Source organism: Myiozetetes cayanensis, unplaced genomic scaffold (genome assembly GCF_022539395.1).
Source record: "Myiozetetes cayanensis isolate MyiCay16 unplaced genomic scaffold, myiCay2020 scf16, whole genome shotgun sequence".
Taxonomy (NCBI): domain Eukaryota; kingdom Metazoa; phylum Chordata; class Aves; order Passeriformes; family Tyrannidae; genus Myiozetetes; species Myiozetetes cayanensis.
In genome coordinates, this window is record NW_026087270.1 from 730,696 (window position 1) to 758,092 (window position 27,397).

The 27,397-nt window shown below is 43.9% G+C and overlaps 1 protein-coding gene across 2 annotated transcripts in view; it reads left to right on the forward strand.

The window, feature by feature from the left end:
• The first annotated feature begins 7,255 nt into the window (after window positions 1-7,255).
• Window positions 7,256-27,397, forward strand: part of PEPD (peptidase D) — a 134,417-nt gene continuing 114,275 nt past the window's right edge. Inside the window, exons 1-3 of one of the 2 annotated variants that reach the window (XM_050311623.1) lie at window positions 7,256-7,317; window positions 12,988-13,171; window positions 14,456-14,583. In XM_050311623.1, coding sequence (XP_050167580.1) covers window positions 7,301-7,317; window positions 12,988-13,171; window positions 14,456-14,583 — 329 coding nt within the window. In that variant the 5' untranslated portion in view covers window positions 7,256-7,300. The remainder of the gene's footprint in view (window positions 7,318-12,987; window positions 13,172-14,455; window positions 14,584-27,397) is intronic. The other variant, XM_050311624.1, reaches the window with a different exon arrangement.

Genomic DNA, 27,397 nt, shown 5'->3' on the forward strand with positions numbered 1-27,397 from the left:
TATTGCTGCCAACGGTAATAGATGCAAAAAAAGTTACCACTTTTTCTGAAAATGAAAACAAAACAAAACAAAATCACCTCTCCTGCCAGCATACAAAGCAAGGACACCAGGCAACAGTTCAAACAGGGCCCCTGCATACAAACAAACAAAGACGCCTGTCAGGGCTTAAGGCAGAAAAAATGGCACAGCTGTAGCACCACATTAGTGAAATTGTATGAGCCTTTTCCTTTTCAAGGATGCAGACAGATGCCACCTGAAACACAGGATGCTTGGAAATAACCACACACACACAGAGCTAAACCACACACATTCTTTGAGCTGCCTTTCTGAATCTCCTTAGCACAAACGACGTTAGCACTGCTAGTGCTGATGGGAACCGAGTGAAGCTGTCCTCACAATAGTTTAAACCTGTGCAGAACCAAAGGGTGGTTTAGCAAAACACCCCTTTTGAGAGGGCAAATAACCATCACCTCCACATCCACAACTGCGAGGTTAAAAACAGACAGTGAGATTTGAATTTAGAGGCTAGGCAGCAGAAGAGGGTGACTGTAAATATCAGTTTTGTTGCCCACTTTCAGTCTCCTTGAACCTAATTTCCACATGTGCATCCAAGTCACTCTGTAGATAACTGGGCCCAGTGTGACTTGTGCAGGGATGTGCCAGCACAAGGTACTGCAGGACAGGTGCTCACTGCAAAAGAGAGCTGTCTCTGCAAGAAACTGAGTCACACTCTTATCAAACTGGTCAGTTTTGAAAAATGCCTGTAAGTATGACCCATTTAAAAATTAGGTGTTAGTCAGTTGATTCATTAAAAGGCAAAGAGATGGATAACACCCTTAGTGAACTTTGTGCTTTTGGCACAGTTTGCAAGGCCTGGAGAGAGACTGTGTGTTGTCTTTTGAGGAGACAGCAGTTGTGTAAAATAGCCATTTTTTACAGATCAAAAGGTAATTGAATTCCCTGATTCACAAGCTCTTGTTCTTCATCTTCTCTTTCCTCTAAGATGTTATTACACAATCCCCCTGTTCCTTCCTAAGATCCCAGGTTAAAGCTTGCTCGTGGGAGTGGGCTTTGGACACTGGGTAGTGCAAGTGGTCTGACCAAACTGAAGCAGTGCTGCAGTCCCAGGACATAAGATGTGATTAAATAATCTGATGGTCAGTTGCTTATCACTTGGGTTTTTGGGGGTTTGAATTGAAGGCAGGAGCCAGCAGGGTTAAATTTCCAATCAAATGCAGAGGAGATTAGCTGAGTGGCTTGTAGGAAAAGGAAGTTATTTATCTCATCATCTGCAGTTGGCACTGAGGGCCAACCCTGGGAGACACTTTGGGGCAGGAGCACTGATGACTTTTGGCCGGGAATGGCTGCACCACCGAGTTCCTGTGGTGGCAGACATGGCTCCATGGCAACCTCGCTGCCATCCCTGCACCGGCTGTTGTCACACCACGGAGCACGGGAGAGGCAGAGCTGCGGGAGCGATGGTTCCCAGCATTAGAGGGCAGCATCACAAGAGGCATGTCCTGCTTTCCTAGCAAGGAGGGTAGGACTGTTTCAAGCAGAAAAAAAAGAAATGTTGCCTCTGCAAAGCCTGAAAGAACTCATTTCAGACAATTCTTATACATCTGTGTAAGAGAAAGCAATTTCTTCACCATCAACAAAACGCAGATCTTGATAAACCTGTGGCTTAAAATTTTAATGCGAGATCTCAGAGTGGAAAATGCATTCTATATAAACAATAATTAAGGAGGATTTTCTTACCAAAAAGGTGGGAAATCTGACTTCAAATCAGTGTGAAGATATGGATCATAATCTGCAAAAACCTGAAGGTATTAATCTTTTGAGAAATTATTTACATAAGCATATTATAAGCTTGTTTGGGGATTTGTTATGCACTGGGTGGAGAGTATATTATGCAGACAGTAATAAAAAAAAATAATATTTGTAAACATGTTCTGTATTATAACTGTACAGTGTATTGCAAGGGTTGAGGTATATTTGTGGTACCACAGAGAACTTGCATGAGAAGTGATGCTTTCCCATTGTACAAATGGTCATATGTCCATATAGGCAGGCTAGAGAAATTTTCTCTAACACAGTACAGAAGCTTCGTCAGCCTCTTCCCACACTTCTCTACAAGATGGTGCAAAGCACCTTTGGTTGTGCCTGTCAAAATACAGCCAGTGGGCCACTCTCTTTGTAGAAAGAGGCTGTGCATTTGAAAGTGAGAAATGCTGCGGAAATAAATCATGAGTAACGCAAAGGAACTTTGTTCCCAGATGTGGTGTCTCCAGTGCCTTCAGTGATAATGTTGGGGTGGTGGCTGCAGTGATTCTTCCCACATTCATGTCCTAAACCTGCCGTTGCAAAATGTCACTACAGTACATTCGTTAAAACTTACCTAGAAGGAACAAAAATATCCATTTATCATTCTAACTAGTAACAGTTATAAAAAAGGAAACACAGGATAGTGGCTTATCTCTGATACCTGGCAATTAGCCATGACTGAACTGCACTCACATCACACAGCACATTTCTCATGCACTACAAGGGCACACAACAAAAGGAGCCATGGTGCTGGGCACTGTGCAAAGGACAAACAGGCAGACAAAATCTGTGCCTTCCTGGCCCGTGGGTTAGCAAGAAACACAATATATGAGCAAACAGGCTGCAAATCATTCAGAACTCTCCTTTTATTGAAGCAAACCAATATGCTGCAATATACAAAAATTGATTCTTTCAAGCTGCCAGAGATATTAGAGAAACATGACAAAGAACAGCACGTTGGCCACTAATTCTTAAATAAACCTGATAAACCAACCCCCCCACAAAAAAGAAGTCTTCCAAGCAGTTTGATAGTGCTGTTTTAATATATTTTGATGAGATAGTAGTTTCTGTGGCAGCAACTTATAAATACTGGTGGGCAGACTGATTTAAATGAAACAATTACAGTCTATACTAAGGAACCTAAAAAAACCACAAACCTAATGTCTCAAAAATTATAAAATTTTCTGAAGAACAATCAATAGCTGGAGAAGCTCCCTCAGACTTGGTGGGCACATTTTGAATATACTGGATTTTCTTAATCTGAAGTGAAAGTCAATGGTGAGAGTAATGAGGCAATGTAATGCTTTACCTTTCTTGTCTTTTATAATAATTTAGTTCAAGCAGGCTTTGGGAAAATCACACTTTTATTTCAAGATCCAAAAGATCAATACAGCAGTATACATTTAGTGCTTCAGGGAAAATTTACTCAAAATTGTTTCATGATGAAAATGCCAAAGGCAGATGCTTTTGTTCAATCTGTTACTTTGAAGGGACCTTGTAATCTCAATTCCACATTAAAGACTTGTGGCCATTGTATCAAACAAAGGCAGCTAGGGGTACCTGTGTAGTGGTTCTATTAAAAAACCCCAGAGTATTCACACATTTTAACATAGCAAACTATGTAATTACTTTGGACTAACAGCTGATCCTATAATGTATAAAATACTTTTACTCATATACCTACAAAATCTGTCTGTTCTTTGCTTGGCCAGTGCTCCCCCATGCAAGTGAAGAAGGTCACAGAGCACTTCAGCCAGCTACATTCAGCCAGTTCTACCTTCCAAAACTTTTGAGGAATATTCAGCAGAAACACAGATCAAATTGAACTCAGAAAAAATTCTGTGCTGATAAATCAGCATTTCCCATTATTTCTCTTTTTGTGGTGGTACATATAATATGGAAGCTTTCTAGATATTTAGGAAATCAGTTGAAACTTGTAGTGAAATCATATATCCAGGAAAGGGAGGGTGACTCCAGTCACCCGGTATTAGACCCTGTTCCCCACTTCATATCATGGTATTGGCAGCTCAAGATTTCCTGCTGTGGTCCCGTGTTCTCAGCGTGGCTCTGTGATCCTGATGATTTGGGCTCTCAACAACTCCATTTCACCAAAGCAGGAGGGAGTGTATTTATAAATGCAGCAGTCAGAGTGTATTTAGCTCTTCTTTTGACACCTAACCTGGGCTGAAGGGCAGAAGGGAGAGGTGATGCTCTCCTGGCACATGCTGTGACCTGGCATGTGCTTGACCACAGCTGCATCCTTCCTTTTCCCCCAGTTTGTATTTGGACTGGATCTGCCCCTGCTAACTTTGGATTTTCATCTATTGTACTCTAAAACCAGAGGAACAGGCCTTGCCCTGTATTCACAACAGTCGTGTAATTTTCATACAATAAAAGGAAGGTTTATTGACAGAACATTATTTCTTTTCAGCTAGGATAACAGAAGCACTCAGCACTGATGGTGCTGAACTCTTTGGATCCTGGCTGGACAGCAGTATGAACAGTTAAAATATAGGTGGCCAGTGCAGAATCCTGTGCCATCACATCACTTGCTGCAGGGTTGCATCTCTTGTACGTCCAAACAGCTACAGTGGGAATTCTGAAGTTGCCACAGGTGCAAAATCCGGCCTTCAGCATGAGGGAGGATGTTCTCGATCACAGAGTGGAGTCCTGCTGGGAGATAAGTGACAGTCAAACCTTGGTGTGGAGGGAACTGCTCTAAACTAGCCTCTCAGATATTAAGGTCTACCCCTGCATTATCTCAGTTGCAGAGTCAAATGCAGTGCAGAGAGAATCAGAATTATCTATGTGTGCAATAAAGCTGGTCTTGCTCCCAGTCTGGCAGCCAGTATCATTCCTGTGGCTGGCATTTCAGCTGGCTGCCAGTTTAACCTCCTTGCAAATGAGTTTCATTTGTGCACAGTGCAGAAGTTTCGTTATTTCAAATCCTGACACAGGAGAACAGGATATTTTAGGTAATAATCAACATAAAACAAAATTACCCCTGCTCCCCACCCCCAATGAATGTAGTCTTATTTTCTGCTGAGATTTAATACTCTGCAGGCAACTTCTAAATCTGGTGATTGTTTTTAGAAGGCAGGTTAAATGACCAAGGGAAAGAGATGAGGAAATTGAAATAAACAGGACTGAGGAAACCCATTTCAGAGATCAGATACTACAACATTCACTACAGAGGGCAAGTGTAGGGGTAGCAAAGGGGAGCAGGGAAGGATAAATGCCCAAAGCCACTAATGACAGTATTTGGAAGAGTGCCTTGAAGGCTTTAGTCTTTTCTCTCTGTTCCTGATAGGAGAAGGAAAAGCAAAGTGAGCTTCCCTGCCTCCTCCCAGTGATTCTGCTGGAGCCTAAGCAGAAGGGAGCACCATTAGGGAACTTAAAGTGGTAAAATATTTTGCTACAGTTCACATTAATTTAATTTTTTTTCAGGCTACATAAACGGAAGGAAGTTTCTTGAAATTCAACAGCTTATCAATTATGTCTAAAAGGGGGCTTTATCCATGAATCTGGAGCCCAAAATAAGTATTGTTACTTGTCAAATATGCAGTTCATGAAAGAAGCTTTTGATTATTTCACTATATATTTTGTACTAAGGGTCTCTGACCCTTGGACATAAAAACATAAAGACCTAGAGGATCACCACTTGGCTTTTCTAATTTTATTAATTTACATGCTCCTGTCCAGACTTCCTGAAATCAATCTTTGCTTGTGCCTGCCCTGCAGCTTTCACACACCACTTCAGAGCCAGCTGTGCCTGAGTAGCTGCAGTTTTCTCCCAACTTCTAGAGGGCAATTTGGCCAATCAAAAAAAGGATTTTAATTACGTTTTATTATGTTTCTTAGTGCACTGATCTGTCATAACAAACGTGAACTTGAAGCTGCATGTATTTTATGATCGTTCTCTGCCCTTTCTTCTCACTGCCCTGCATTCCTGTCGTTCCTGAGCTCTGTGGTGGAAGCAGACCCCTCCACGTGCAGTAGCCAAATATTTCACGTATCACAGCACTTTCTTTTGAGATCAGTGCCAGACCAACAGAGCAGTGGCACTGCTGAGCAGCAGCAGCAGAGCGAGGACTCAGGCTTTCTTTCCAGGGAGGGAGGGGTACCTGCCAGCTCAGAGCTGTCCTTATCGCTGCTTTATCGAGGCACAGAGCAGCAGGCACTGTATTCAGGTCACAGAGCAGAGCTCCAATCTCTGACTCCTTATCTGGTATTTCATGCTCCTGGGTATTTGCTTTTGTGGCTGTATGAGTTACTGGGGCACATGAACCCTGGCCTATGATGGTTTCTTCAGGTAAATCTTATAATTTTGAGGCGAGAACAAGTCATTTCAAGTTCTGAAGAAATCTATGTGAACAGGAGCGAAACACAGCAGAGCCCAAGGGCTGGTGATGGCTCCAGCACACCATGCCCGAAGGCTGCCGTGAAACACCTCCTCCTCTCAACATGCAGGGGGAAAGCCTCTCTTCCAGGGGCTACAGCAGAGCTGTGCATTAAACGGGTTTTTGAGCAACTCTTTGTTTAGGGGAGGTCCTGTGGTGAGACAGCAATCCCTGTGAGGGGCTGTATCTACATTAGGCAGCCCTTGGCTTCAATCACTGTAGTTTTTTGGTGTACAAGGAGCCAGCGCACGAGGCGAGGGGTCGGGGCCGCTGCAGAGCGCCCCGAAGGATGCCACCCGTCCAGAACAGGGAGCCCCGGCCTGTCCCCTCACGGACCTGTGCCTGAAGGCGGGTCAGAGCGATGTGTCCGTGCCCGGGGACAGAGCGGGGTGTCAGCCCTGGGGACAGAGCGCTGTGTCAGCCCTGGGGGACAAAACGAAGTGTCCGTGCCCGGGGGTCGGAGCGGTGTGTCCGTGCCCGGGGACAGAGCGGGGTGTCAGCCCTGGGGACAGAGCGCTGTGTCCGTGACCGCGTCCGTGCCCACTCGGGTGGCCAGAGCGGTGTGTCTGTGCCCGGCCCTGGGAGACAGAGCGGTGTGTCTGTCAGTCCCGGGGCACAGAGCTGTGTCTCCGTGTCCGTGTCCGTGTCCGTGCCCGTGTCCGTGCCCACCCGGGCGGTCAGAGCGGTGTGTCTGTCAGCCCCGGGGCACAGAGCGGTGCCTCCCTGCCCGCCGGGCCCGGGGGTGCAGCGTGGAGTGTCGGTCCCCGGGCACAGAGCGGTGGGGCGGTCCCGGGGGTCACAGCGTTGCCGGCCCGTGGGGGTCTGAGCGCTGTGTCCATGTCCGTGTCCGTGTCCGTGCCCGTGTCCGTGTCCGTGCCCGTGCCCCTGTCCGTGCCCGTGCCCGTATCCGTGTCCGTGTCCGTGTCCGTGTCCGTGTCCGTGTCCGTGTCCGTGCCCCTGTCCGTGTCCGTGCCCGCCCGGGCCGGGCCAGCCCCCGGCCCGCCCCTCACTCCCGGCTCCTCTCGCCGTGCCGGGGCGGAGCGGCCGCCACGTGACAGCGACGCCGTGGAGCGAACATGGCTGCGGCGGCGGGGTGAGTGCGCTCTGCCCTGCCCTGCCCTGCCCTGCCCCTACCCTGTCCCCTCTCCCTGTCCCCTCTCCCTGCTCCCGGCCCGGCCCGGCCCCGCGGGGTCTCGCAAGGGGTGAGGACGGGCCGGGGGTGCCCCGGCCGGCGCGGCACTGGCTGTGGCCGGGCAGCCTGCAAGGCAGGCCGGGCTGAGCGCGCTGGAGCGGCGGGTCCCCGAAAGGATTTCGGGGTCTGGGCGGGGCGGGGAGAGCTGTGCAGGGTCCCACGGGCCTCCCCCTGCCCCGCCGGGTCGGCTCGCAGCGCCTCCTCCCCAGCCGTGGGTTATCCTTTAAGTTCTGGTAGGTTTGGAAGTGGTGCTTAAAGATGGCTTGGGTTGCACAGCACGAGGGGCCTCCAGCCATTCCTTCCAGTGCTGTAAGAAGGTGCCATTAAAGACTGTATCAAAAGGAGGGGGTAACTTCTCGTGGCTGCCAAAACCGGGTCGGGCTGGGGCTGGGCTCTGACGTTTCTTTGGGGACAGGTCGCTCCCGGTGGGGTCCCCTCCTGGCCCGGGTTTCCCCCAGCGCTGACCGGGCGTTCCCTGGGCAGGGATGCTCCTGCATCCCTGGATCGAGCGTTCCCTGGGCAGGGATGCTCCTACATTCCTGGATCGAGCGTTCCCTGGGCAGGGATGCTCCTGCATCCCTGGATCGAGCGTTCCCTGGGCAGGGATGCTCCTGCATCCCTGGATCGAGCGTTCCCTGGGCAGGGATGCTCCTGCATCCCTGGATCGAGCGGGGCTGGGGCGTGGGGGGCACACCGAGCGGCGCTGGGACTTCCACAGCCGACGGCACAAGGAGCACGGAGTTTGCCGTGAAGAAAATATCCATTTCACATCTTGGAAAGCACTAATTGCTTTTCCTGTTTCATTATATTGCCTGTTTGCTTGTGCTTGTGCTGCTGTTAAGTGTATAGGCCTCTGGAGCTTCAGGTGTTTTGTGTGAAAACAGCACTGGAAATTGTCAAGGCTTCTGGCTAATGTTGGTAAATCTGTTACTCAAAACAAACAAATAAGTAAGGCCCAGTAAACAAACAAGCGATAACTCATTGAAAAGTAGTTTCAGTGGTTTCTCATCTTCACTGAAATCTGGATCCTGTCTGCAGGACCTCAGTAGAAGAAAAGTGGCTGTTCCATGAATTTTCTGCTGAAAAGAACCAGAAGTACAAAAGGTTAACTGAAAAATGGTAGGAAAACCAGAAATAAAATAGGGGTTTTCGGTTACCAGTGTGTTCTGGTGGTTGCATTGCAACAAATCCAAAATGTTAGATGGATCATACAGTGCCAAAATGTAAGCTCTCTAAAGGTATAAAACTCGTGAAATAAGCATTGAAAATCAGCGGTTCTGGGCAAAAGAAAAAATATCCCTTAAAGAAACAGATGTAGTTTAATGTTCCTAGCCACTTCCTAGTCACTTCCACTGTAGTAAAATAAAAGAGCTCTTCTGTGAGCCTGGGCCTAAATGATCATAAAAATTATGTGTGGCAGCCTGCAGGAAACTGTCAGCTACTGTGGGAGGCCTTTACCAGACTGAGCAGTGGGTTAATGCTGGTACCAGACCAGAGAAAAGGAGGAACCTGAGCTTCTCTTGTCCTGTCCTGGTTTTGCAAGTAGCCACTTGTGATGCTGACTAAGGCTTATTTGCAGAAGCTTCCTGGAGGCCTGCAGCACAAAGCAGTGCTTGTATCAAATACATTTAGTTATCAAATGTGCAACTCTGCAGGAGAGCTCTTAATTGTTTGTGGCTGGAGATGCTGGAATCCTTGGAAACCGACCTTGAAGGACCAGCCAGTGGATTCAGTGCTGATAATTCTGTGGGGGCAAGTCCAGAGGAGGCCACAAAGTTGATCAGAGGGTGGGAGCACCTCCCCTAAGGAGACAAGCTGAGAAAGCTGGGGCTGTTCAGCCTGGAGAGGAGAAGGTTGCGTGGAGACCTCACAGCACCTTCCAGTATCTGAAGGGCCCTACAGGGAAGCTGGAGGGAGACTCTTCATTAGGAATTGTAGTGATAGGACAGGGAGTAATGGGCACAAACTGAAAGAGGGGAAATTTCGGCTAGATATTAGGAAGAAGTTCTTTACTGTGACGGTGGTGAAGATGTTGCACAGTTTGCCCAGGGAGGTTGTGGATGCCCCAGCCCTGGCAGTGCTCAAAGCCAGGCTGGATAAGGCCTTGCTTAGCCTGGTCTAGTAGGAGGTGTCCCTGAGTGTGGCAGGAGTTTGGGGCTAAGATGGTCTTTAGGTCCCTTCCAACCCAAACCCAAAGTTCTGTGGTTTGTGTGTCTTGTGTGATAAAGCTGAGTGATTAGAGATCATGGCCCAACAGGGAAAGCTTGTAGTTCCTTCTCTAGATAGAGTTTTGTGGCAGTATTGTTACCAGGCAAATAACACACTTTTTCACTGCTCACACTGTAACTGCACGTGTTTTTGCAGGGTTGATACGTGTGTGAGGCAGTTCAGACACCTACCCACTTACCACAGGGGGTTACACAGCCAGCCCTCAGTGTGAAGTTTTTTTTCTTGGGATCTTGAGTACTGTGAGAGTTCCCTTCCCAAATTATTTGTGGTGGAAAGCCGGGTGTACAGCCCTACTCTTTCTTGTAAGACTTGAGTTCCTCTCTCAGTCTCGTCTCTGAAAAGAGCTCTCTGTGTAAGCTGTGGAAAGCTCATGCTTGGTTCTTGTGTGTCTAGTGACACAATCTCTGCAGGCAAAGCAGCACCTGTGGGTGTCCTGCCAGTGCTGACAGTGCATCCATGAGGGTGCCCTCAGTTGGGTACCTGGGTGCTTGCAGGAGGAAAGAGAGAACAAAAGCTGTGGAGGAAGCGAAGTTTGCTAAGCTGAATCTTCTCTCTGACACTTAGCTGATTTTCTTCGCAGAATTTCCACTGTGAAATGAGTTGTGTTGCCTGGCAAGCCTGTGCTGTCCAAGGTATGAATTAACACGAGTGCTCAGCAGAGAACCTGAGCAACAGAGCAGGATTTACAGCAAGACTCAGCCCAGCCCTCAGGTCCTGCAGCCCTTGCTGTGGGGTCCAGCATGCTCAGCCACTGTGACTGCTGCAGCAGCCTTAAAACAGAGACCAAGGCCATGCCCCTAAAAAACCTGTGCCAGTCTGGAACAGCTGCAGAGGCCACACTGTGCTGTGGATTAGTATTGTGGCATCATATTCAGAAGGGGAAAGTGTGATCTGCTATGCCCGAGGAAGAACACGCTTTTGCAGTGGGCTTAGGGGAAATGTGCAGAAAGCCACCATTTTGCACCAGAATGCATTTCAGCTCTAGCATCAAGGTCCCAGTAAAAGGCATGCTTAGAGTGGCTTAGTGAGGCTACCAGTAGGAATTGCTGCCTGGCGTAATTATTTCTCCTTGAGTCTCATTTTGATCGTCAAAGGTTTTACGTGTAATAAAAGCATTAATAGTAGACTTAAGGGAGATGAAATTGTGCCTTTGTACTTTGTAGCAGCTTCCTATGAGCTCTAGGATGTAGGAATAGGCCTGGAGGAGAGAGGTCAGAATTCTCTTGTTTTCTTTTCTTTTTTTTTTTTTTTTTTTAAATCACAGAAAAAGATCTCAAACTTGTGAAGTGGGTAAAATTGCAAGGAAGGTGACTTTTTTTCTTCCTTTGAAGCAAAACATGAGACAGGTTGTGCTACAACCTCTGCCTCTTTTTTTTTTTTTTTTTTGTCAGCAGGTACAAAGATCTGAGAGCAACATATGGCACAAGGGTATCTGATGATGTTCTCTCATCCCTTTTATGAATGTCCCATAAGATGAGCACACGATTTCTAGGCCCCTGCATGTTGTAACTCCAGAGGATGATCATGTTTGGATAACAGCATTTTCGGCCTCTTGTGCACTGCTGAGTTACTGAGCCACACCTTTGTACCTGAAAAGCCTTGCCTATTTTTAGTTTAAGGTTCGCTCTCTGATTTAAAACTTGAAGTAGCTTTTGCTAGGATTGTATGAACTTGCTTCCTCCTTTCTGCAGGCATGGGTACCCCAAAATGAAAGTTAATGCTGTGCTTCCAGGCTATGCTGCTGTGCTGCAATAGGTAATCTGCAGCCCTTGTAATGATCACCTGCCTTGGTGCTGGGTTGTCAGGTGCGTATGGGAAAGAACAAAACTAAACACATTTAGGTTTTATGCACCATCAGCTGAACTCCTAAGCAGATAGTTTGCAAATTGGATTAGCAAGAGCAGTCTTTCACCTTCTAAAATTACTTATGCTGTTATATCAAGTAGTTATAAACAAGTAAAATAAAATATTTTATTAGCTCTTTTATGCTGTGTCTGCAGTAGGAAATTATAGGGTTTACATTTCTGAGGTTGATAAAGTCTCTCAGGAGGTCATGCAGCTATAAACCAAAGGTTACTTTCAGATTGCTTATGGAAGCTATATAATGATTAAGAAGTGGAGCTCTGCTCCCCTAAGGTTAAGTCCCTTGGTGGTTGGTTCATTTCTTGTCACCTTAACTCAGTAACAATTCGACTGCACCTTTCTGTCATCTCCTCTTAGAAGCATATGGGGTAGAAAACCTCCATCCAGCCACTAAGTCTTCAAGAAGCTGAGGTAGAGGGATAAACTGGACTTAATTCATAGTATTTTATTGATAAAGCAGTATTCATCTGTAATACTGAAGCTCCAAAGCACAGCTTTGCTATACTAAGCATAAAAACAACAACAAAAACCCCAACAGGATTGCTCTTTAATTCTTCTCTCATCATCTGATTGAACTCCTCCTCCCCACCCCAATATCCTACAAAAGCTGTTGTGTTTGTACTGGTAAAGCTCCAAAAAGTGCATTTATAGGCCTGTAACAAATCTGAACGACTCAGCAACATATTCTTGTAGTAGTTTGAACACCTTAAATTACTTAATAACAGCGAGCTCTCTGCTTTTGAACTGTATCTTAAGCTGTTTCCGGTTGCAGCTCTGTTGAGTACAATCCTCCAGAAACTTTTCAGGCTGTGTCAGCACATTTGTGCTGCCTTAGGGGCGGGTGGTGATGTGTAGCAGGAGGCCACTGCTACACAAGACATGCTCCTGTGGTTTGACTTCAGTGACCCGCTGAAGCTGCTTCTGTGCATGCAGGAATAAACACACGAATGTAGAAAAGAAATGTGCAGGTGCTGTGTGAGCATGGGAAGTGCTGTTGTCCTGCATCTGCTGTCCATCATCTTTTCTCCCCAGTCCCTGTTTCAGCTACGGAATGTTTCCCAGAAGGACTTGGTGAAGTTTGCCAGACTTAGTGTGACCTTCTAATTCAGTTTTCAGAAACCCAGAACTCCTTTTCTTCTCTCCTACTTTGCCCTTCCCCAGCTGACACAGGCTGTAGTAGCTTTCTGCAGGTAACTTCGTGTTGCTGTACCTAAAGAAAGTAAGGAGTGAGATGCTGTGGGCTGCAGCTGCAGCCAGCCTCGTCTCCTCTTGCCATCTTTTTCCTCTGGTACTTGTGTGAGCAGTGTTTGGTTGTCTCTTTAGCAGATGCTCGTATGAAACATCTCTCCTCTGTGAGTGATCAGCCTGTTGTTTGTAGAGCTGAGCTAAACTGAAGGAATGGACACTGTGCATCTGAACTGTGTTAACCACTGTCTTTGTCTTCCATTAATTGTCAATTAAAAAAAAAATCTCTTCTAGACCCTCCTTTTGGCTGGGGAATGAGACCCTGAGAGTGCCTTTAGCACTCTTTGCCTTGAACAGAAGACGCCTGTGTGAACGCCTGAGACAGAACAAGGATGTGCAGAAGAATTCAGTTGTTCTGCTGCAGGGTGGGGAAGAAACCCAGAGATACTGTACTGACACTGGTATTGTGTTTCGCCAGGTAAGAGCTGGGTCAAAACTTCAAATCAAATTAAGAAACTTTCTTCAACTGCATGAATTTAAAATTGATTTTAAATTATTCTCCCTTTATCTTCCAGCTGTGCATTGTCTTGCTCCACTTAAATAAATTGGCTTCTTTATCACATTGCCTCTTCAGCTTTTAGTTACTCTCTCTTTCAGTGCTTTAGTGCTCATTATCTGGTTTAAGGGGGCTAAACCTGTTGAAGGCCTTACTGCTCATCACTGTTTAAATCTAATCTTGAAGACAGCAATGGAATATTTCTTCATTTTTTTAGTCTTGTCTGTGACCTGAAAAGCAACCTTCTTTCCGTAATGAAATGTGTTACAGTGAGCCTAAGCTGAATTAATTAATAGAAAAGCATATTTTGTGTTTTTATAAATAGTATATTCCACAAAGCAGCATATATATCTTGAAATTTACAACATGTGTTTTGTCAAATTAGATTCTTTGTTAAGGTTCCATGTGTTCTGTCACAAGCAGGACTTAACAAGTTCTGGGGATGTTGGCGTAACAGAACTCTAATTATGCACGTCCCATACTCTGTGTGACTGCTACAGCACTTTGTTTTGTGAATTTAATTGAGCTGGTTTATGCTTTGAAGAAACAAACCCAGTAAATTCTAATTCAGATAGCACATATTTTAATGTTGTCATTAGTCTGGATTAGAGGAGATGCACCTTTCAGGGTACTAGAGCATATGTCTGTCCTTACCAAAATTAATTTCTGTAGTGTTAGGTGTTTGGTTGTTTTCCTTGCTTGTTGTTCATATAACAATTGGCTAAAGGCTGTTCCTAATGCAGCTTCCTCTTCCCTGGGGAAGGTTGGGTTTTCACTTCAGCACTCTGCCTTCACAACCCACTGAAGCTGCACTCTGCCTTCACAACCCACTGAAGCTGCACTCTGCTTTTGCTTTGTCTCTTGTGACGTGATTATTTCTGCCTGATCATACATTCCCATCTTCTAGATTGGAAGAATGTATTTTAATGTGTGATGTGTGTTTACTGTGCTGAGTTAACCTGTTTATTTCTTAGAGTGGTTTATTAACCTCTGATCCTTTCCAAATCCCAACAGAGAGATTTGTATTATTCTAACCTAAAACTAATCAGTCTGAAAAGGTTTAGACCTAAACCACTTCTGCCCCTCCAAAAGCAAGAGAGACCTCTTCCAGATACGTGGAAGTAGGAATTATTATGTACTTTAGTGTATTTTTAGAGCTGGTAGAAGTGAGGTTTTTCTTCTAAGAATTTATTTGTTTTAACCTAGGAATCTTACTTTCACTGGACTTTTGGAGTAACTGAAGCAGGCTGCTTTGGAGCAGTAGATGTTGATACTGGAAGATCCATCCTTTTTGTTCCACAACTCCCTGAAAGCTATGCTGTTTGGATGGGAAAGTAAGACCTGTCTTTTAACTGCATTCCAATGTATCCAAGTAACTGTCTGTAGGGCTGCAATGCTTTAGCATTTAATCAGATCCCACCACATCATGCAGTGTGAATTGTAGTGACACGTACATACAAGAATGCAAAACAGGATCAGTTGGTATTGATCATATGACACCAAATGATCCACCACCACTTGGAAAATAACACCTTTGGAATTGGAACCCATGGATCTCATGGTATCTTTGAGAGAAGGTGAACCATAAAGAAAAGTCATTATCTTGTGTTAAGCCCAAACAAATTAAATAATAAAGCAGGCTTTTTCAGGCTGCTTTACTGGTTTGCAGCAGCCTTAGCTAATGAAGCTTTTTGAATGGCAGAAGGTAACCTCTTGGATACCTTTTTATATGAACTCACAGACTGGGGAATGTTATTTTACTTCTATTCCATGAGTATGCCATAAACATCTCTCTATCCACCTTGGTAGTAAATATTGCACAATGCCATAATAGCGGAGGAATTGATTTACGTATGTGTTTGTTTATTTTCTCAGTCTTAATTGTGTTTACACCCTCTACCAAACTGTAATTTTTTGTGTTGTCTACATTGTCTCAGAACATTGGATTACTTCTAATCTAATATTTTGACAGGCTGCTTCTCTTCTAATTGAAGCTATCACTTATATTTCAGTGCTAATTTTTGGGGAAAGGAAAACAGTTGTAAGCAATCCCTTGTGCTGAACTGTGCCAGACCATATGGCAGGGCATGGCTCCTGTCTTGTCAGAGAGTTTGTATGAATATTGCTGTCTCAGACCTGCCTGGGAACTGAAATTGTGATGGTGTAAAAATGTGAATACTGCTGTCTGAAATATTTTACCTGAGAGCTGCACCTGCCTGGGAGTGCAGGTTCTGTAGCCCCCACGTGCACTCTCTGAAGTCTGTTCCCTCGTGATGCTTGTTCCCACTTACAGACAAAGTTTTTTCCTCCCCCTAAGTTCTCTTCTGCTGGTTCAAATCAGCTGTTTCGTACCCACACTGGTTATGCCTAACCTAAAAAAAGCTTAAAAATATTATTTTGATTGAAATGCCAGCATCTCATTTTGCCTTCTCAAAGAAAACATCGTGGTGTTTATAACTAGTGGCCTTTTTGATTTGTTTGTGCTGCACTTGTTACCTGTCCATTTACAGAATTACAAGCCTGTTTAAAAGTGGTTTATTGTCATTGTGTCTTCTTACAGAGTATAACAAATGGTCTTTATCACAGCATCATTGTTTCCTAAATGCTTCTCTTTACCCTTCTTGAATTCCTCTGTTTGAATCTTGTTTTCTCTTCTGTCGGCCGTGGTCATGTACTTTTTCTGCTTGTCAGAAGGAGGATGGATGAATAACTCATTTCTGAGTCAGTAGCAGTTCTGCTTCATAAGTTGGTTGGCAGAGGGTACTGCACACAGCCAGGGATTGTGTTCCTTCCCAGAAGACTCAATTTTAATTCAAAATTAGCCCTGAAAGAAAAACACAAATAAGTTTGCCTCCCTCCACTGCAGTTTGTCTACTATAGTTTGCCTTGGAAGGGCTTACTTTGTGCACGTGGAAGGCACTATCCCCCCACTGAAGAAAAAGTCATTTAACATCCCTGAAGCACAAATCAATTCAAAGCCTTGGGTGGTATTTGTGAGGTTGGTATTTTACTGAGGTCTACAGCTGGTCTTCTAGTTCATAGTGCAGGGTGGAGTTGCTTTGCCAGGTGTTTGTTGCTTTCTATTTCAGGCAGATGTGGGAATCTGTGATGTGAATTTAGGCAGAAATGCATAGATTCTCTTGAAAGTAATGCAGAAGGCTCTTTGCTACTATTTTACTGCTACTCTATTAGTGTATTGTTTGATGCACTGTTGTACTTTCACTTCTGAAAAACTCATGTTTGAGTTGTTTTCAAAGCGTAGCTTGGGTAATGTGTCAGTCTGAAAGGATTCTGGCATTACTTTTGCCATGAAGTAATGCAAAAGTGGAGCTCCTTGGCTCCTTCCAAGCTGCAGTGTCAGTTTGGCCAAAGCCAACATTGATGGCTTTTACTTGCCGAGGAGCAGAATATTAGTTTACAAATGTGACCACAAACACTGTAATTACTTCAGCCTCACCCAGTGCCCTTGTTTTTATGAAGGGTGGTGCCTGGGGACTCTGCAGAACAGGTGAACAGGGAGATGGTGGATCACCACCCTGGGCTGTGGTCTGCTCATGACCCAGCACTGCTGGTGCTGAGGGCAGCCACTGCTTTGGAAGTGTTACCTGTCTGGTTGGACTTCATGCTGAATGTGCACGCCCTAAAGATTTGTAAATAGCTGTAAGGCTACCTTTCAGAAGTCCTTCAAGCCAAAACAACCTCTGCAGTTTTAAAAGGGATTTAACTCACAGACTGTGAGCCTTCTCCAAAAAACCCACAACCTCTTCAGGTGGCAATCGCAGAATTGTTATGAGGATGATTTTGGGACTGGTGGTCTTATATCCAGGGAAGGGATTGCAAAGGCAGTTGCTCTGTTTTTGCACTATGGATGTGGGTATTTCTCCAGATGTTGTGTTAGCCAGTTTCTTAGTTAGCTGGGAAAATCTTTTCAGGTAAGAGAACCACTTTGCCTGTCCCTTGACCTGTCCCTCTGCCCCTGCCCTCTGTCATTTGTAAGGCAGAAGCACAGACTCTGAGGGTGGCTTAGGCTTTTCCTATTCCTGGCTTTAGAAGGAAGAGCTTAAAAAATTAGTCTGGCAATACAAGATTGTAAAGGCCCCTCTTTCTTGGCATGGTCTTACCCAGTCAAGTCTGTGGTACAACAAAGCTGTGAGCAATCATTTCTCTTCCTAGAAAGCATTAAGTTGGTATGACTGCATGTCTTGCACAGAGACTTCAGTTTCACTAATTAATGCTGCACCTGCCATTTACCTCCTTAATTATAAATGACAGCACTAGTCAGGGTGCTGATTAAAGATATTTTACAAAGTAAAACACGCCATACAGCAGCTGCTTTACGTGGAATGCATGCCAAAATAACTCAATAGCCCTGCCACGTAAAGAGTATTTTTAATGGAAAACAGTAATATTTAACTGTTTCATGCTCTGACGTTTTAGAAATACACATGAGATGTTACAGAGCAATATTTATGTTCGATTTCCTGTGTTTTCTTTGAAGCCTTGCTGGATGACTGGGGAGTATTGCAGTTTTAATGCACCATTGCCCCCACTAGAAGTAAGGTTTTTCCATGAATTTGATTGGAAGCTATCTGTATGTGCGAAGCTGAACCTTGGAACGGTAATAAAGCACAGTGAAATGCTTTGCAAATGTTAATAATTTCACAGTAAACTAATGAGGAGGCTTTTTAAAACACTGTCATCATTTTCTAAGTAGGTTACAACCAAAATCAACCTTTGGTTTTGGTGATTAAGCTTGATTGACTTTAGCAAAGCTGAGCAGTTTTACTGCCTTTGGAAAAAGGAGAAGTATGTGGTTGGGTTTTTTTGTTTGTTTGCTTTTTTCCCCTGTAAAGCTTTTGTAAAAAAACAAAAACAAACAAACAAAAAGAGCCTTTCAGTCTGTGTAGGGCTTTTACCATTTTTATTCCCTCTAGACTGTATGTGACCAGGAAAATTAGAAGCTAGGAAATTGCTTTCCTGATCTCTTTTTCCTAATGGAGATTAGTGAGATTTTGTGGCATTTGTATTTGGAATAATTGTGAGTATTAAATTATGCACAGCGTGGTGTGTTCATCTGGCTGTACCATGGTGACCAAGACTGGTGCATTAATTAGCCCTTGGCTTGGTGACAAGGAGGCAAGGTCTGTAGCAGGCCCATTCCATGCAAGCTGGCATTGGAGACAGCTGTTTGGAAAGGAAGTGTGTAGGTGCTGTAGGGAGCAAACTCCAGATCATCTTAATTGCTCTTCTTAATGCAGGAATGAAGGACATCTTCTGCATAAGTTTTATTGATGTGTTGCACACAGGTCCTCTCCTCCATAGCCTGCTCTGGAGCTCTGTGTTCAGATAGTACAGGGTCTCTGTTTTTACCTTCAGAACTGATCTGCCATATCATCTCCTGCTATTTTAATTTTAATTTCAGTTATTTTTATTTCTCTAAAATGAAATATGCTTTTCTTTTTCCGTTTCTATCAGTTTGACCTTTTGCTGCAGTTTGTCCCTTCCTCGTACCCACTGAATCTTTATTTTGCTGTTTAAAAGAAAAATACCAGGTTTTAATCACTTTAGGTCATCTTATTACTGTTTTGCACCAACTGGCAATTGAAGTTTATCTGCAGAGTTATCACCTGCAAATGTCATCTGTGGACCTCATGAACATACTCAGCCCTGCTTCTGTTTCTGAATAGTGTCAGAACTAATTTCAGTCTTTGCAGTATCCCACTAATCAAGACTTGCAGTCCGTTGCTGTTTATCACTTTAACTTCTGGGAACATCAATCTAAATTGATACAGCACCTTTCACCGTGGCATTTGGAAGGTTTCCCAGCCTTTGAAATGCTCATCTTTTTATCTATTTATTTATTTTTATTTTCTTCTTTAGGCTTTTCCTTTTTTTATTATGACTGCTCATTGGGTTTCAGGTCACATTGTGATGTTCGTGTCCAAGCCAATTTGAGTTGATTTTGGAGAGTAACAGTCTTGAGAGAGATTCTTATCAAATATTTTACTATTATTCAGGTAGTACATCTGTTGCTTTACCCTTCATCTGATCCTTTCAAAACTGTACAATAAAGCTGCTTGCTTTTGATTGACGAGACTTACTTGTGCAATTCCCCAGGCTGCTTATTTTCCATAATTCCAATTCTCTCCCTGACTTCCATTTCTTGTCACCCATTCATTCATTACTGTATTTCATAGATACATGGAATGGCCTGGGTTGGAAGGGACCTTAAAGATCATCCTGTTCCAACCCCCTGCCATGGGCAGGGACACCTTCCACCAGCCCAGGTTGCTCCAAGCCCCGTCCAACCTGGCCTTGGACTCTTCCAGGGATGGGGCAGCCACAGCTTCTCTGGGCAACCTGTGCCAGGGCCTGCCCACCCTCATAGGGAAGAATTCCTTCCCAATACCCCGTCTAAACCTTCTCTCTGTCAGTGTGAAGCCATTCCCCCCTGTTCTGTCACTCCAGGCCCTTGTCAATAGTCTCTCTCCATCTTTCCTGTCAGCTTCTTCTGGTCCTGGAAGGCCACAATTGGGTCACCCCAAAGCTTCTCTTCTCCAGGCTGAACAATCCCAACTCTCCCAGCCTTTCCTCCCAGCAGAGCTGCTCCATCCCTCTGATCCTCTTGGTGCCTCCTCTGGCCTCTCTCCAGCAGCTCCATGTCCTTGCTGTGCTGTTCCCAGGGCTGGGGGCAGCTCTGCAGGGGGGTCTCCCCTGAGGGGCAGAGGGGCAGAATCCCCCCTGCCCTGCTGCCCACGCTGAGGGATCAGCCCAGGGCACGGGGGGTTCGGGGCTGGGTCATGTCCAGCCTCTCCCCCACCAGCCCCCCAGGTCCTTCTCCCAGGGCTGCTCCATCCGCTCATCCCCAGCCTGGATTGATCCCAGGGACTACCCCGACTCAGGTGCAGCACCAGCACTTGGTCTTGTTAAACCTCATGAGATTCTCATGGGACACTGCCCGAATTCTCTGTGGATAAAAATTACTTTTTCAGAATAATTAATACCTGGATTGCATTTACCACTTTACTGATGGTTGTTTCCTCTAAACTGCACTGCTCAAATGCTCTGGCTGCTCAAATTTAACCGGTGCTGTTTAGAGGAAACTATTGCAGAGTCACTGTCCCAGTGTTCTCATAGTCCACGAGCCTTGCCTGATCCGGGCTGAATTTGTATTGTTTCTATGACTTTTGCTTCAGTAATTATTTTTGTAAATCTTTGCTTTCTAGCTGCTTAAGTTTCTTATTTATTGTTGAGAAGGCTTTAAACCAAAATAGTAATTTGTATCAATCCACTGATTTGCAATTTCTACCAGCATACACTGTTAACTGGATGCACCAGTTGGTGTTTTTGAAAGTGTTAAAGTGCTGCTTTTTCCTCTCCTCCTTTTGATTTGGGCACACTGAGAGAAGATCCAGCACTGCAGACCTGCTTGATGATGCTGCACCAGAGCTTTTTAATATCTGGACGTGGCTTCAAACCACAGCATGAGATATGCACGTCTCATTCCTGTGGTGTGACAGGGAATGGTGATAACCCCCACCAGGCATTTCTTATTTTATACTTTAGTTAAGGCGCTACCAGGGGTCCTGAGTTCAGTGATATAAGTGCCTGATAACGTTTTGAAATATCAGAGAATCCACGTTTCCTTTTGATCGGGTGTGCCGTGTATTTTGTCTCCAAGGACTCGGCTGCTGCTGGTAGGAAGCTGCAGCAAAAGAAATGTCCGTGGGGGTTTTGCCAGCAGTGCTCTGACAAGGCTCTGCACCTCCACACTGCCCACTCTGAGGGCAGAGCTCTCTGCTTCTTGTTGGCCTGGATTTGGGAAGGCACTTCAGTGAAAAAAGTCTCAAGAGGAAAAAACCTACAGTGGTGCCTCTGTTCTTGCACTTTTAAAATTCCACGTTCTTAGCTCTTGATGTTGACTGTTTATTCCCTGTGACCTCTCTGTATGCTCAGGAAGGACTCTCTGAAAGAGTGTGGTCTGTTGAGAAACATACAAAGAGATAAAAACAAACCTGACTGTGCTGTGAAATTATGACAGGGAAGTGTATCATTAATATTAATATTGCTATTAATGCTTCTTAAGAGCTGAATGTGAGGGAGGAGCAGGCAGGTTGTGTTCTGTTGCTGTGTTCCCCCTGCTGGAGCTCTGGGAGTCAGAGCGGGTGGCCTTGACCCCAGTCTTGAGGGATGTCAGATGCTTCTCTGTCTTGCAGGGGCAGTGTGACACAGTGGATCAGGCACTGTGTGCATGGGTGGATTCTGGGAGTTGCTGTGTCAGGTTCGCTTAATTTCTTTGTGGTTTAGCTTTCCTTACAAGTTGTAAAATGGGAATATTATCATCACCTTCTTAAAGCTGTTCGGGTCATCTAATGCTGCTGTAAACACCAGTACTGCTTTCTCTCATTCTCTTGCCAATTAATATGGGAGCTGTGGGACACGCTGCACACATTCCAGAGCTTTAATGCTATAGTGCTTTTATGTGGGGCATAAAATATTGCTTGTTTTTCCTCCAATGCTGGTGTTTTTCCACAGTAAAAGAGGAACATCTGCCATTGACAGATTCAGTATGTAACTTTGTTAAGAAGCATGAATTGAGACCAGCGTTTGAGTGGAGCACATTATATAGTGACCCAGAAATTATATTTCTTAACCACTACAATTCTTTTTGAGCTCTTTATTTTTTGGGGAAGAGAGCTTTCTAATGAGTATTTGTCAGCAGTCTTATGCTACAAGAAATCTTTCAGGGATTTCAGTGTGTAAACATTTTCTTAGTTACAGTTCTTTCTGTCTCCAAGGAAGGATTTTATTTGCAGAGAGAAATAAAGGAAAGGTTACCAACTGCAAGTTTTCTGTGGTTTTGTTGGGTAGCTCTTGATAGTATCTCTTAAATGTCTAATTGAGGCACTGCCTCCTGAGGTAGAATTTATAGAAAGCCTGAAGAACTTTTCATCTTTTGGGAATGCCTGTGGTGGGAATAGCTGAGCGGGAGCAGAGAGACTGTATGTTTGAAGGAGATGAAATAGGTAGGTCAGTGCTTGGCTTTTACCAGGAATAACTGTGAGATTCTCCTCAATACTTCATTTCTGATTTCCCAAGTCCCAACAGCCTCACAGTTGTTCTGCTTCGGCATGATCTGTGTGTAGCACTGGGAAGTGCAGAATCACATACCCAGCACCCTGTGTCCAGCCTCGTGCCTGGGACTCTGCTGCTCTGTCCCTTGGCTGGGTGGGGCTTTAATTATAGCCCTGGTTATGTTTTCCAGTCAAATCAGCTCAAGTTGTCATCTTCAACTTGATTTTTTTTTGGTTTTTAAGTCCATTATTTTCTCAAAAATCAATCTTACTCTGGACTGTATTAAAAGGAGCAAGGAATCCGAGTTTACATGTGTGTGGGTAGCCCTGTCTTTCAAAAATTATAACAGTAATCTGGAGGAATAAGGAAAGGGAGTATCATTAGGTAATCAAAACATTGCTGAAGGCAGTCTGTGATACCAGCAAGCCCATTAGTACTGTTTTGTTCTAAATCTACCTCGAGGCCTTTTAATGTTCTTTTTTGAGAACATTTTGAGTGAAATTCCTTCTGGATGTAAAGGTGAAGGCATTTTTTTGGGACAAGGTCGGGAACATCTGCTGGTATCTTGCAAAGTGTGCTGTGTTGTTCTCCCTTGCAGTTCTCGACACCCCCTTGTTCAGTTAATGCTTTGCCATCTGTTAACTTGATGATATTGTAATGAGGAGGGAGTTTATTGGTGGATCACTGACAGCATTTTGTATCCCTTTTCCTCCTTCATCTCTACACTTCTTGCTGATGTATTTCTATTCACCTGCTGCTGATTTTGCCCAGGTTGTTATTCTGTGTCTGCAATCTCTCTGGAACTAGTGCCCTGCTCTCATCTCATTCCAGCAAGGCCTGAGAAATGAGGTGTTGACTGTGTAGAACTTCAATTGCTGAAGACCATGCTTGTCCAATTTACTTCTCATGAATGTGCTTGTCCTCGTGTGTAAGTGAGGAAAAATGTGATGTAACTCATGCAGTGACTGGCTGGCAGGGTGTGCCTGCTGCTGTGCCAGGTACAGGCACTCTGTGCAGGGTAATGTAGGCACTTCATTTGCTCAAGACAAAGTGAGTTTGCTGTAAAGTGGTGTTTTATATCTGTTAACTCTGAATGGGAAAGTCAGGCTCGAGTGGAGGAAGCAATAGTGTTGTTTCCCTGCAGAGCAGAAGGGTTTACTGTGAAGTGCTGTGGTTTTATCTTTTCTGTCTCATTGCATCAAGAATCTTCCTCTCCTGATTTTGTGATACCAGCTTGGACAGTTTTTCATGTATTTTGGGCAGTAATACTTGTAGGACCTTTTAAGAGAGCATTGTACCCTGAACGTTGTTGTGTAGAAACTGTCTCGCCTCTAGACTTTGTCATGGTTAGAGTCTGATGTTGGTCTATTCTGTTATTCTTCCAACTTGGTTAATTTTTACTTTTAATTACTGCTTGTGAGAACATCACTCTCAGGTAACTTCCAGGGGCTGTGGATCCAAAAGACAACAAGACTTGTGGATCTGTATCTTAATTGCAGGAGACAGTCTTTAGCATGGCATGTTGCTTTGTGTCAGTACTTGCTTTTCTCCTTCCTGACATACCAGGAGTTCCTCAAAATGGTTGTTGACTTTTATTTCAGGATTCCTACTGATCCTTTTAAAAAAATACATTAAATTAGTGCTGATTTTTTTTTGGCTAAGGCCAGGTACAATGCTTAGAAATTGTAAGTAATTCACATTATTTGGCCCTAATATAATTTCACTGATGGCATGTATGGTCAGCCAGCCTGGAGTATTGCTTTGTTGTCTGTGCCATGAGGTATTAACTGAGCATTTCATCCTGCAGAACAGTTACCTCATACTGGTGCTTATGTTAGACATACCTAACTTTGCTTTCTTTGATATTTAACAGTGGAGTAAGACATCCTTCTTCCAGAATAGCTTCAAAACACAAACAAGGCCAGATGCGAGGACGTAAGGAGTTCTGTGAAACCGTTCAAATCTTAACATTAAAGGTGTATAATTTCTCTAATTTTTGTAATAGACATACCATTTAGATTTTTTTTTTTCCCCCAACAGGAATAGTTTTACATTTAAGGCTGTGCAGTAAGATATGTGATCTTGAATTAGGAACTCCAGCTGAAATTCTGAAGAAAGCTAAATTGGACTACTTCAGGAAAAGCTGAATTTCATTTTAGAGCTGATCCAATGTAAAAGCTAAAAACTGGAAATCTGTCCTAGAAGCATTAAAAAATGGAAATACAAAGCAACCAGTAGGAATAAGTTATTATATGTATTGAAGTTTGGAAGAACATTTAGATGCAAATGAAAACATATCCCTATGAATGCATATCAGCAATTAGGCTGCAAATATATTAGCAGTTGGCTTAGATGTGTTTCTTTCAGGAATCAGCTGTTATAAATTCTGTTCACAGTTTCTCTTTGGCATTTGTGATTTAGATCCATCTCATTTTTACCTCTCTTCTGAATGTAGTTCTGAAAACCAGAACACTCTTTTATCATGTTGGTATTACAAGGCTATTGCTCCAGAGTCCTTTAGAATATAAAGAAATGTTTCTTCATGGAATTCTTGCAGTAATGTCAAATTTGTACAAATCTCTTAAGATTTGTGTTATGAATTTTTGTGCAGTGTAATGAACAACAGGTTTAAAATTATTTTAGACAATGAGACCAAGTTTTTATTTGGTTTAAAGTGGCAACACAATATGGTTGATAAAATACTGCTAAGAAATTGAGATCTGAATTTTGCCCAGCTATATAAAAGCTTCAAAATATATTTTTTGTTGTATTTATAGACAGGCTGTCAGAGCTGTTCATCTTACTGATGGATAAACAGAGGAGTCAGTATTGCATTCCTCTCTCAGGATCACATCAAAGTGGAGCCAGTCATAATACTGTGGTCTGGCAAAACCTGCACTGATGGGGTTTGGTTGTGGTTGGGCGAAGCATCTTGGTTTTTACACATGCCATCCTGTACCACTGTGAATTTAGTTCAACCAAATGGGCAAGTTTATTCTAAACTTAGAAGTTTTCACTGAGATGGTTGACTGACTGGGATTTCTGATTTCTGGTTTTTAATGCTATGTTCCTTTACTCTTTTGCAAGGGGGTTTTTGTGTCTGATCAGTGTGTATAAGGGAAATGAAGTACAGCTAATGTGAGGTATTATTTTACTGCCTGACTTCACATTTCACACTGTATTTTACACTGAAAATATTTTACACTGAAAATACTACACTATTCCTCCACCTCTTCTTCCCCATTGCTACCTCAGTAGAATTTTGTTTAAAATGAAGTTGTCCCTTGTTATCTTTGAAGGATGAATCTTCAATATTTGGTGCTTTAATAAAACTGTAGCTGTTAAAACCAGACAGCACACCAGAATTCAGATCATCTCCTTGAAGTGTAGCTTCACATCTTCAGGCCATCTTCAGCATTTCCCAATCTCTGTGAAAATCTTGAGAGTAAGACACCAAGCAGGTGAACCAGGGGGATAGAAAAACATGGAAGACAGAAGAGTTCCATAGGAGACATCAGAAAAATGTAAATAGCTCTGATGTTTAACCCGACATAACCCAAGCTTTTTCACTGGAAATTGTGATGAATTGTAATGACAAACCAGAGTCAGTCTCTTTTTTAAGGGGCCCTTTGTGGCTGAAAGTAAGAAAAATGAGGACCTTGTAAATAAATAGCAGTGCTGGACTCTTATGTTTCTTTCTAATGGCCATAAATGCTGAGATGCCACATTTTTGCCCAGAGGGTTGGGAATTCATACTGGAGCACAACGCTGTCCCAGGAGTTTGGAGTTGCTTGTTTCCATTCTGAGATAAAATGATGACTCCTGCTGTTCTGGAAGCTAACTATTGCCATTTCTAACTAACACTGGTGTTTGCTTGGCTGCAGTTATAAAACTATAGCAAAGGATATTGAACCTTTTTAGGGCTGAAGTGCATTATTGTCTGTGGGTTTTTGCCAGTTTATGTTATCAGGGAATCTCAACAATTTTACACTTCCCCCACCCCTGTAAAAATTAGGTCATTGCTTCTGTTCACATCTGTTTGCAAAAGGGTTGGTATTTATTTTTTGATAGGTAAGGAGACGTGATTCAATAATATCTGGGATATCTTCCACTTGGGTAATCCTTCTAATTAATTTATGACTTGCTGTGGGGTTTTTTGTGTGTAGTCTCTGCAGTGATTAATCAGAATTCTGAAACTGGCAGCCCATAACAGCGTTACAAAAGACAAAGCCAAACCTAAAAATTGTGACCAATTAACTTTCTCTGGCTTCTTGAGAGTCATTTGTAGAGAGAAGTACCTCCTCATCTCTAGGAGGTATCAAATGTACTTGAAATTATCATAACTCAATGTAACTTCTGATTTTCATGATGCCAGTGAGCATTTTGTGGAAGGTACCCTGTGAGAATGAATATCAGTGCTAGACTTTAGCCTGTTTTGCATTTAAATTGGATACAAAGGGGTACTAAGTCCTGGGTCTGCTAAGGAACTCTGTGCTGCTACTTTTTAACAGTAACTACCATGTTGTGCATAATTATCTTTCATTGAGCCCCACTAAACTGGGGAAAAAATTAAAGAGACTGAAGAGAATATGGAATCCTTCTTGAAGGCTGGGGACCCCAGAGCTGGAGACAGCACTGCAGGTGGGGTCTCACCTGAGCAGAGGAGAAGGGCAGAATCACCTCCCTTGCTTCTCTTTCTCCCTGAGCTTTTAGTTTGCTTTCTGTACTGCTTTTCTCTGTGTGACATCACAGAATTTTCCAGCTCCAACATAGACTTCCATGGGCACTTTTCCCTTGCACCTGTGTGGTTTTAGCAGAAATTTTCCCAGTGGGAGAGGCAACTTTGTCACTGGAGCGTGGTGGCTCCCGTGGGATGGTAGTTTGTGGGAAGTGTTAGTGAATTTATTTTACCATCTAGTCAGAGGTGCTAAATGGCTGGATAAAAAAAAAGTGAGGCAGAGCTGTGAGTGCTTCAGAGAGGAGCTGAGAAGTCTGGCTCTCTACGTGCTAAAAGTCTTGCCAACTTCTGAGTGAGACAACAAGAAGAAGATGAGCAGGGAGGTGCACATCTGG